This window comes from Telmatherina bonti (genome assembly GCF_933228915.1).
Source record: "Telmatherina bonti genome assembly, chromosome: 2".
Lineage (NCBI taxonomy): Eukaryota > Metazoa > Chordata > Actinopteri > Atheriniformes > Telmatherinidae > Telmatherina > Telmatherina bonti.
Window position 1 is genome coordinate 16,975,295 of NC_136620.1, and position 12,126 is coordinate 16,987,420.

Consider the following 12,126-nt stretch of genomic DNA (forward strand, 5'->3'; position numbering starts at 1 on the left):
CTTGGTTGGCTGTAGTGGTTAAACCACGGCACTGAGAGGCCTTATATCTAGCCCAGAAACTATCCACACCACTATCACACCACCTTCAGCATGAAGTGCTGATATAAGGCAGGATAGATCCAAACTATTCACCTAATCATGACCCTGCAGTCTGAATGTGGAGCTGAGGAGACTTAGACTAAAAAAATATTTAGCCATCTTTTATTGTCAAGTTTTTGGCGATCGTTTGTGAACTGTAGCCTTAGTTTCATGTTCTTAACTGATTAATGTCTGTCCTTCTATGCTTTCCCCACATCTTGTACTGAAGGGACTAAAATGTGTGGAGCAGAGGGAAGGCAGGGGTCTCTGACTCTAGTTCTCATAAGCTACCATCCTGCAGAGTTTAATGTTACCTTGGTGCAACACACTTGATTCAAATGAAAAGGTTCTCCAACAACTTTTTGTCATTTTCTGCACCTGCCTGTTATTGAGCCATTGATTTGGGTCAGGTGTGTCACAGCAAGGAAACACTAAAACCTGCAGGATGGTGGCTCTCGATGACCGGAGTTGGAGACCCCTGTGATAAGAAAAGAATGAGTGCCCGCACATTAGGAAAAAAAAAAAAAAGGTATAAAAGGGCCAGTGTGGAGCTTTTGCATAATTTTTTACTTAATTCACAACATCTGAAAGGCTGGGCTTCTCACAGGAACATGTGCCACTCATACTTCTGACCATCATTATACTCTGCTTATTTCAAAATAAAATCTTGCTTTTCCAAACTCGTGCTTTTAGCCCAGTTTTTCTTGCAACTAAACAAGCTATGAATATAGATCATAGAATGGGAATTAATTTGGGATTTTAAAGGCCCGAAACAATTTAATTGAAGGAGGAACACAGACACAAAATCTGAACCAATAAACAACAAAAAAGCTGCACAAGTTCACTGTGCTGCAAGCTAACTGGTCAGGAATCTGAGCAGGTGATTGTTTCTTCTAGTTTCTGGAACCAACTCAGTTTATTTCTCTCTTTTCAGAGCATCAAAACAAACCCATCATGTGCCGTGAGAGAATGCATCCCAATGCAGTGATGTATGTTTCTGTCTTCTAATCACAAGATTAGCACATTAGCAGTGGGCAGCTAACAGTAGTTCTTACCATTGAAGTTGACAGAACGGATGTGAGCCAGCAGCTCCTTGCCATCAATGTTGGCCATGCTAGGGCACAGTCCAGGGTATCCAGCGCACAGCTCGCGATGCATGTGATGCAGAGCGTAGGCCATGGCATAAACGGCATCCATCACAAACTGCACCTTCCCTTCTTGCTCATAGGTGGAGTCACGGCCAACTTTCTCCAACCCTGAAAGAGAAACAGAAAAGATTACATAAAGCAGCACTACTGAACTTTGGCCGATTCTTGCACTCTGTCACCCCATAACAACCTCAAATCCAACATCTGTCTTACATTCTGTCTCTTCTCTGAGCTCTTTCCAGTCAGTCAGTCAGTCTGATGTTATGTGTTGCTCTTTTAATTCTTCTCTTTCCCAAATAATGTCCTCTTGGATTTCTTTTGTAAAATCAGCCACTATGTTTAAAACAGGCAGTGTGGTGACTTCCAGTTGCTGGCGTGTAACAAGGTGTTAGATTGAAAACAACAACAAAAACTAAACAGCTGTCACGTGATGCCCTTCTGTGGAAAAAAAAGCTCAGCTCTTGAGACGCTGCAGGGCAACAGCAGTTCCAGAAATGTACATAAAATGAATGTACATTAATGCATCAAAACACGTCAGAAGCGCAACGTTTTAGTTTCCATTTGAGACTATTTCTCTTCACCTCTCTGTGTTTATCTTACTTTCCAACCCAGAGCTTATGGAGCTTGTTCTCTGCGGAAAGTAAGCCATAAAAGATACGAGGATGATAAGACACATTATCTATAAAATCTATTAACATAAAAGTCCATGTCATTATCTGGGATTAAATAACCAAGTGGAACGATTTTGTCAGAAACATTTCGGTGAATGATTATTGTTATTAGAGCCTTTCTGCAAAGACGCTGCCAGCGGGAAAACTAAAGGAGAGGGAAGAGGAAACAAACAGCCAGACAAGACTTGTTATCAACAGACAAGATTTAGGATTAATAGGATCTTTTAAAAAAAAAAAAAAAAAAAAAAATCCAATTTAATTTAAGTAGCAGAAGAGTGGTGGGAGATCTGTCCAGAGGGAGACATTTGCTCCGGCAGTAAAGACTGATTACATGTCCGTACAGTGGTAATAAATGAGCCTTGACTGGCGAGCAGAGCGCAGAGGATGTCAAAACGCCAAGGCAGATAGAAGATATATGACTGATTACAGATGATCGCTGTTCCCTGCAGACGATGAGCGTCTCGTCAGGATTTAAAGAATACACACGTTTGATCCTGAAATGCAAACGTCTGAATGATCCTAAATGTTTCTCTGGATAAATGGGAGAGGAGGAAATTTGGGGATTAAAAAACACAGTGGAGACGGTGCACGGTGTGAAATTTGCAAATCGGGATGTTGTTAAATCTGCTCTGTGATTGGTCATCCAAAACCTTGCGAAGTTATAAGAATGTATTTTAATTCAGCAGATTTGTTGTTTGCAAATGCAAAGCTGCTGAACTGGACTGCTCAACATGGACCTTGTGGTTTGTGGTGGTACTACTCCCTTTCTGCATCAGCAGTGCACCCACAGAACTCCTGAAAATGGAAAAAGTTATGCATGTAAATGTTACTGTGTCCCTTCTGAGCTACTGTAGTCAGAGGTTGGTTTCCAGACTTCTGCCTTCCTTAATACTGTCATGCTCTCTAAAGAGTGATCCAACACTTAGTAGTTGTTTTTTTTTATGTTTTTATGATTGTTGAGGATTTGTTTGATGCTGCATTTTAAGATTTTATTCTCTCTGTATTTGAATCAATTTTGCTTTTAGAAACGTCTCACGTGGGTTTAGCATAGTAGGGTTAGAAAAGGTATGACGTTTACTTGTTGTTTATTGTACTTATTTGTTGTTTTGTTTGCAAATTTCATTGCATTTTATCAGAAGAAGTTGTGTTTGGCTCGTAAAGGATTGCAGATAAGAGTGTGTGTTCTACCGCTGCTCTCTTGTAAACCACATACAGCTTATTTGTACTTTGCTTACAGCAACATTACATTCTTGTTTAATTTCTGTTTCCTTTTGTAGATCCCAGCTGTTTTTTAATAAATATTTTAAGTTCCTTTGGGAAGTTTTTTGGTTCCCAATACAGTAGCAGCCTATTCATTCTGCTTCGAGGTTGATGGTGGCTGCCAGTGCAGCTCAATAGGTTGGTGCCTTGCTTGTACTCGTGGCCCTGCGGGGTGATACGTATTGATTTAGTGTTTTTTTGACCCCAGTAAGTTTGGCTCCATCACTTGTAGCTGCAACCTCCCCAGAGCAGCCATTTTTCCTCTTGTTAAATGTAATAATCTTTTTGATAAACTGGTGATGCTGAGGGACCATTTCACGGGCTGGTTACATAAAGGATGCAGGAGATCTCATTAGCATAATCTTGCCATATAGGGTACAACACAACCGTAATCCAATTTCTTTTTTTTCTTTTTTTTTTTTTTTTCTTTTTTATAGATTTGGTTTTAGTTATAGTATTATGACCAAATATATTTTTGTCACTATTTTAGGCAACTGGTTGTGGCAGAAAAAAAAATCTTTTCAGAAAACTCTAACAGCTTCCCTGAAACAGCTCTTTGTTGGACAAAAGACCTCCAAAAACCTAATAAACAGATGAAAAAAATACCCAGCATCCCTTTACTCTCTACGAATAAACAGTGACCAAATTGAGCTGCGTGTTTGTAGCGGTTGATAAGACAAGATGCTGATCATGATCATGATGGGGATGTACCTTCATAGCATTGACATTTCAACTAGGATGTGGTTGTACAACCTCCCTCTTCCCTCCGGTCCCTCCACCTCTCTCTTTCCACCCCAGTCTGCCACCCAAAACTACCCGCAGGTTCATTCAATAAGATTAGGAAATCAGATAAACAGTGGACTAATTAGAGGTTATAGGGACTGCGATGACTTAGTGGGAAACATGCCGGTCTGGGTGTCTTTTGTATCAGCAGATATTTACATTGCTAGAATCATTGGCTCTGTTGTTTATCAGTAATGGCAATCTCTGTGAGATTCATAAGCAGTGAATTAATAATGTTTCTGCGTAATGACAATATGAAAGACTGAGAGCTGCTCGAACATTCATCAATTCAGACTGCGCAGATCAGCAGTAACGACAATCATTTAACTTATTGTAAGGCCATGCCATTTATTTCTTGGATCTCTGTTTGTTATGGAAGTTATATGAATAAAATTAAATATATGGCAAAAATCTGAAATAACAGATTGAACAGACTAATCCGGGCAAATATCAACAGCTGGTTGCAGAGACACTTTATGCTTTACAGAAGTAACTGTGAAGAGAATCGGATCATGTTCTTAAGGCTACTGCTTACTTCTTAACAATGTCGAGAAAGTTTTGGAGGACTTGCTGGTGTTTTTGCTTTAACAGAAGCAGAATACGTTAGGGGTGGAAAAAAATGCCATGCAGGAAAAAAAAAAAAAAGCATTTGGACTTTATTGTGAAATTTGTGTGATTCTTTTAACTGTCAGAATGTAAAACTTGTGTTTTATCTTTTAATGAGGAAATGGCGCATACAGCATGTCAGAAAAATGTGCAAAATCGGAGTTAGACGGAGAGATTCAGCTGTTGGTTCAGATGACGCAGTGACAATGTTGACGTTTGCCCCTTAAATCAAACACTTTGGTGAATACATCCTCCTCAAGGTTTATATGAATATTTATATTTTTAGAGATGGCAATGAACAGGTTTACCAGGAGCAATTAGGCCAATTAGGCACCATTTCACTGTGTGCAGGCAGGTGATGCTCCTTCACAACTGCCCCTCCATGAGAGACCTGTAATTTGCAGTTCTTGCTCATCATCATCAAGCTAGATGATTGATGAAACAATGTTGAATACCTATGACAACAATAAAATAAATATTTCCATTATTAGGATTATTAGTCTGCACTGACTAAGTACAATTATACCATCTAAGAAGTACAGTATTACAGTACTTAGCAGAGACAGGGAGGAACGTAGGGTGGATTTCTTCCTGTATTTCTCCTTTCTCTATGTCTCACTAAGACAAAAGACAAACAACTTTAGGATCGAAAGACAATATACCTTCATGATTAACTGCGGACCACTGACTTACGTGATAAGTATCCAGATACCCAGATATCCATTATGCTTTCAGTGTTGGCAGAAGGCAAAAGTTTGCAACAGCAGAAATGGCACCGACGCAAGATGACGCAACACACAAGACGTGTTTGATTTGTCTGTACGATACAAATCATCTTAAGCGTCACAAAAATGTCCACAAAGACTGGTAATTCCTCCTGATTGTGTTATTTTATTATCATATTGATTATTTACTCGCAAGAATGACAGAAAGTTATCCACAACAGTGCTAACTGCAACAATAATGATGTAAACCTCTAACCCTTTGTAAACAATTATATCAAGCGTTCAGTGCATCTTTTGCTGTTATGAGTGCTTTAGCTGAACTAAGGGTCCATATACATTCAGGGAGTTTGTATTTCCATTTGAGATTTTAAAAAAGGAAAAAACAAATCCACATTTCCTATTGTAGATAAATTGAAACAAACAGAAAAATAAGACCATTATCCATTTTATGATGCCATGCATCAAGCAAAAATGGGACAAAAATAAACAACCGGCAGGTGAGTTTATATTTTGGTCATTGGATTTTTCCATATATTTAAGAACAAAATGTAACCTAACATTTATTTTATTTAAGGAACACAAGTATAAAAGATTGGGAGAGAACAGGTCGATATACATGCATCCTTGCGGAGCATAAGACGTAAAAATGAACTCAGTTTTGCAATGTAGTTGCATTCATGCGAACACAATCTCAGTTTTCAGCGTCTCTGCAGTGGCCGTGCAGCAATTCTTCTGAGTAAATAAGCTTCATTACCTTTGACATCTTAACTGGCTGCAACTGTGAATGTGTAGATAAAAGGTGCATTTAGTAAAGCTAACAAGGGGGTGCACCACTTTACTGCTGAAATGCAGCACACTTGTTTTTGTATAAATTACACTTTCACTTTGCCAAATCCCTGTTCTCTTTAGAGAAATTGAAAAAAAAAAGTAAAATTTTAATTAAGTCTGTACTTGAGAGACTAACTTAATATTCATTTTACACAAAGATATGGTCAAAGAAAGTGAAGAAGGATGCGGGGCCATGTCTATATTAAGTTTGAACTCATGCTCTACATCTAAGACCCGCTCTTTGCCTCCCTTTAAAGCAGGGGTGTCCAGCTTCGGTCCTCAAGGGCTACAATCATGCAGGTTTTCCATGTATTCCTGCTCCAACATACCTAACTCATACTAATCTGTCATTGTGCAGAACGTCATTGGCTGTTGGATCCATTTGATGGAAGCCGGGTATGTTGGAACATGGATACATAAAAAACCTGCAGGTCAGCGGGCCGTATGGACTAACTTTGGGCACCCCTGCTTTAAAGGGGTCATCACCCGGAAATTGCTCTTTTCAAATTAGAACATGTGTATTGGGGTTGGAACGAACGTGTTTACATCCCCGGAAGTCTTTCTTTTAAAGACGGTCGAGTTTTTCCTTCTGGGCGCTTTGCAAAACTCTCCACAAGGCCGAAGTCTCGAAAACGTTTTTTTTTCTTTTATTTGCACCCGGGATTTCATCCTTCCGGGGATGATGTTTCTGCTATTTACATACACAAACGTCTGTGTATAGCAGTGTGTGAAACAAAATTAGTGTTTTTAATATTCTATGTTGTATATTTTGGTGTGTGAAAACCTGTTTTATTTAATATTCTTTTTTAAAAACTATGCAAAACACTTTGTGTTGCCTTTGGCATGAAAGTTCTTTATAAAGTTTGATTTCATCTATTGGTATTTTAATATTTTGGTGACTCATAAACTGCAGATATTTACACCTACAATATATTCATGAGATGAACTGATATTTTTCTAACTTCTATTTGCAGATTTTAGTTCAGCAAGTCTCATGGCATGCGCAGCACCAGCGGTCTACAGGTAGATGTTGGCTGATCGACTGACCCAGCAATGCAGGCAACAATTATAACACAGCTGTCGTCAAGGACTTTCCACCCTCATTTCAGAAGTACAGGTCTGTCGTTTTTTTTTTGTTTTTTTTTTCCATTAATTTTACATACAAAAAATGATAATTAATCAAACACGTAAACATTCTTAATGGAAGTTAACAGGCAGTTTTATGGTTTGTTTCAATGTCAGTATCTGTTTCTATGCAGAAAAGGAACCCAGGCGACAGCAGTGAAGATGATGTAGGAGTCTGCACATCTCTTGATACCGCTGTTTCCAGCCTTCCTTGGTCCTAACAGCCATCCCTGAAGAAGACTTAACTTAGTCTGGAGCAAGAGGAAGATTTCTTTGGAGGCCTGCTCAGTAGTTCCAGAACCACAAGACACCACATTTAACCACATTTAGGCCAAAAAAACTCAGCTACTGTGTTCACAGAATCAATAACGAAAAGTGAAAAATATCATTTTTATTTTATTACATTAAAAATTTGTTTTATTTTATTTCTGTACACTAATAAAGATATTGTGTTTTATTAAGATGTTATTTTTTACTTCAGCTTTATATTTTACATTCAAAAGTCAGATTCAGAAATGTGTATATGATAAAGTTGTGTATTTACTTTAATTCAATTGCTTTTGTCCTAAGCAACTGCAGCAAAGTTACTATTTGTTATACAAAATGGCAAGAACATATATATCTTTTACAGCTATTTGCCATTTGATTGGCTTTATTTCTGAATTTTTTGGGTTAAGAAGAGGAACTTCCCCATTCATTTCCTCTAATAGGTAATTGTACATCATCCTGCTTATAAATGTTTCTTGCATTTTGTAATGAAAATTTAAACAGACAGGTTCCACACCCAGATGTTGGATCAGACACGGGGGAGTTTGGAACTTCATCATTCCATCTGAGCACCTAATAAATGAAAAAGAGACATTTTATTTTCTAAGCACAGTATAACGTAATATCTTGCTGTGTCCCTGTTCTCTTTCTATTTGCAAAATTTCCACATGTGCAGCTTAACAGAGGTGATAATTAGAACAACATACAAGATGGTAGGTGATGCTGCATATGTAACACACGGATCTTTATAGGTCAGCAGGAAGCCTCATCAGGATGTTGCAGCCAAACCATGACACTTTATTTATACAAGATATTTAATTTCATGTTATTTATCTGTACAGTAACACAGCCACACAGTTGCTAAATGAACCAGAGATCTGTCATGAGGAAATCACATAATTTTTCAGACTCCTGGTTAAAACAGCACATCTAAATAAGCTAATTAATTAAGATAAACACTGACGGTAAATAAAACCTAAAGTAAACACGCTGCTTTGTGTAGTTCCATGTTGCTAAAATGTATGAATGTTCGGTGTGGTGTGTCCGTAAGTTTTGAAGGGAAAAATGATGCAGCGGTCAGCATTACTTCATTTTTTACATCTCTGACATCGGCTTTTTTAAAAAAGTACATTCATAGTTTAAAAAATGGTCCAACACAGAATAAAAGTGAGATGTATTAACATGAACGCTATGCCTCGTTGTCAACATGCTATCTGACTTTACAGGCAAGGTGAGCAGACATTAAAATGACGACTTTACCGTGTGTTTCTTCCATCATCTCGGTATCTTCTCTTTCAGGCTCAGAGTCAGGTTCAAACATAAATGGCTGAATTCAGCTGCTGCTGTCAGGTTAGCTTGCGATCACTAGCTGCTGTTTTTAGCATAAGACGTACTGGGGCTGACCCCCCTTCCGGCGCTGGACTTCCAGCGATCAATCAGTGCACATCTCATTAACATTATTTAAACTAACATCTGTGTTTATCAAAATCTAGCATGAAATTTCACAAGAAAAGTTTTGTTATGAATAAATTGTCAAAACAAGCACTTTTTAAACATTTTTTGGTTTAATAAGTTTAAAAACAATTATTCAAAAACACTGAGAGGACAATGGAGACATGAAAAGACCAGGTTATGACTCCTTTAAAGCAATGTAAGGTGAGGACAAACAAAAACCGCAAATGTTTTGCAAAACCAGAAGACTGCTGAACTCTGAAAATCTGCTCAGTTTCTGACATGGATGCATTTTCTCCATTAAAGAAATCCATGTTTGTCTTGAACAGAAGAAAGAAAGACATTTGGTCCCTGTCCCTATCGTTTCTCCATGCGAAGACAATCCTGATCAAACAAGTGGCAGCTGATGCAAACAGACACACAAATACAAGAAAATAACTAGATGCAAATCTGTCTCTGTCAACCACTCAGTATTTCAAGGAAATCTTCCATCTGCAGTGGAGGTGAAAACAAAACAATATAATTGAAGAAGGTAAGGAAAAGTTGAGATTCTTTACTTGGCAAACACATTGATGAACAGAATAAAGCAAAGAATAAATCATGTTCTCTGGTAAAACTGTGTTTGTTGAGTCTCAAGGTAAAACATTAAAACTGTTGATCCTTTCTTATGCTACAGTGTAACTGCAGAGGGAACATCTGCACAACAAAACAACTGCTCACAGAAATAACATGACCCTCATTATGACCCAGCAAACAAACAACATGATACAGTTTATCTATTCTTATGACCTAACGTATCCCCTTAGGTCTAAGGCTGCTTTTACAATTCCATCTAACAAAACAAGCAAAATAATCCAGGGAATAACAACGAGAAGCTACAAGCAACAACCTTGGATTTGATTTAATTCACAGAATAAAAAAGAAACAAACACAGACATTCCCTGGTCCCAGTCACAATATGAGAGTGAGATTAGGGGGAAAAAGCCTGCAAGAAATGGATTGAAAAGTGAACATGAGCCTAATGTAAATGAGCCTGTTCTAGAAATGTGAGAGAAATATTTTATAAATTCATGCAAAAACATTTTAAAGTCTGCATCTCTGACACATTGGATTATATTATTGCCTATAGCAGGTCAATGTAACTCAGTCCTGCAAGTTTTTCATGTTTCCCCGCTCTCTGGCCTGTAGTGTTGGCAGCTTCCACATATTTGAAGGCTAATTCAATGCTAAAAAAAAGTACATGGAGGTTTTACAGCAATATGTGCTTCTAAACAAATCACATCTCTTTCAGGGATGGCCATCATGGTTCCACAGGAGAAAAGTCCAGGTGCTGAGCTGGCCTCCTTGATGAGACGTGATTTACAAATCAATTCTGTCATTATTTCTGTGAAAGAACAAAAGGTAATGAAATAACAAGAAGATTTGGTTTCCAGTCTGAGTTGTAACTTGTAACGTGAGTCAGGAAATCACACTTGTTCCTATTAGCCAAACAAGCCTCTGTGTCAGTTTCTGGCTGTTACACACAAGCTAACACGACACTAATTATAGATCTCAATCAATAGAAGGCTGACGGAGAATCCATCCGCTGCAGATACCAGGGATTACTCAGGGCCAGAAAGATTCGATCTTGACCTTTACACAAGAAGAGGAGCTTTTAGAAAAGGGTGTGACAGTGAAGTCAGAATCATGTGGCTAAATGAGCTGCAAGCAGCTCGCCTCTCAGCATTGTGTAGCAAAAATCTCTTGCATTGTTTTTTTATTTCCTCATAATATTATTGAGGTATTTCTAATTGCATCAGAGAAAATCTAACAGATGAATTGTCATTTTCGGTAACATAAATGAATTTGTTCATAAAATTGTAAAAGAGGGAGGAGTGCGGTGGCTGACGGGTGCAAACGCACTTCATATGGAAAAACAGGTGCATATTGGAACAGAAATGCAAGCGGGAAACGCTGCACGTATAGAAGAGCACTGCAAGTCCAAAAATGTAATTAAAAAAAAAAAAAGCTGCAAATAAAGAAAAGAACTGTGAATACAGAAAAGCGTTGCACAAACGAAAACAGCTGCAAAAAGAAAACGCTGCAAATTCATTCTCACAACGGAAGTGCTCCGGTGAGTTTCTACCCGACAAACAAAAGGGACACAAACGGCAGTTCTGTCGGAAGATTGCTCGGGTGTCTCTTCACCTGCATGCGATAAGAGGGAAGGAGTTGGATGACAAATTCATATAATTTACACTGTGTTCACTAATAGTTCATTCATTCATTATCCTTTCATTATCCTTTCATTCATTATCCATACAGCTTAGTCCGGTTAAGGGTTGCAGGGAGAGCTGGAGCCCATCCCAGCAGTCTCTGGGCGAGAGTCACTACTAGCTGGCCAAGTTAAATAACTGTCCTACCATTTTGTCACACACGTTACCATAGCAACACGTTAATCAACAGACTTTTGACAGATGAATCAGAGAAACTCGCTTGAGGCTAGCTATCAAGGCCAACATGAAATACTTCCTGTACTTAAGGATATTTTGTAAAACCATGTAGGACCACAGCAGGAGGCTGCGCATCGTGCTTTGAAATGCGGCTCCTCGTTGTTTACATTCCTTACATATTGGATTGTATTTGTTTGCTGCCTGTCTCTTGACTTGTAAGGAATTCATGTCATCATAACAGTTTAACAACACTAATAAAATAGTTTACTGCATGACACACAGGCGTAGAGGGGAGGAGGCTGGGACCTGCGCGGATTCTTCCTGAAGAGACGTTTTCACTGGCTGTTGTATTTTCTGTTTTATTTGTTATTTTTTAGATTGAGTGTTGATGTGTGAGCGACAGGTGTAGGCTGTTGGAAAGTTATGAAAATACTGAACAAAGCGCGTCCTGTATCGGTTCAACGCAGGACGCAACGCTTTTCTATATTTGTAGTACGTTTCTTGATTTGCAGCGCGGTTTTTTTTTTTTTTTTTGTCTTGTCCAGCATTTAGGCAAGCAGAATGATGGTCTGGATGCTGTGTTCTGCTGAGCAAATTTTCTCTGCCAGGGGAAGCTTTATAGATATAATGATCCCCTTGACTTTCTGAATTTTTATTTTATTTCTATGTTTATTTTGTATTGTTTTTTGAATTGTAGAGTTTGTACTGCTGGACCAGAGAGGACAGACAAAAGACAGAAAGAGAAAGGAGA

General features: G+C 38.4%; 1 protein-coding gene across 1 annotated transcript in view; it reads right to left on the reverse strand.

Moving 5' to 3' along the window:
- Nucleotides 1–12,126, reverse strand: part of grm8b (glutamate receptor, metabotropic 8b) — a gene marked incomplete at both ends in the record, with an annotated part of 180,833 nt that overhangs the window by 42,086 nt on the left and 126,621 nt on the right. Inside the window, one exon of the mRNA XM_079260171.1 lies at nt 1,134–1,334. Coding sequence (XP_079116297.1) covers nt 1,134–1,334 — 201 coding nt within the window. The remainder of the gene's footprint in view (nt 1–1,133; nt 1,335–12,126) is intronic.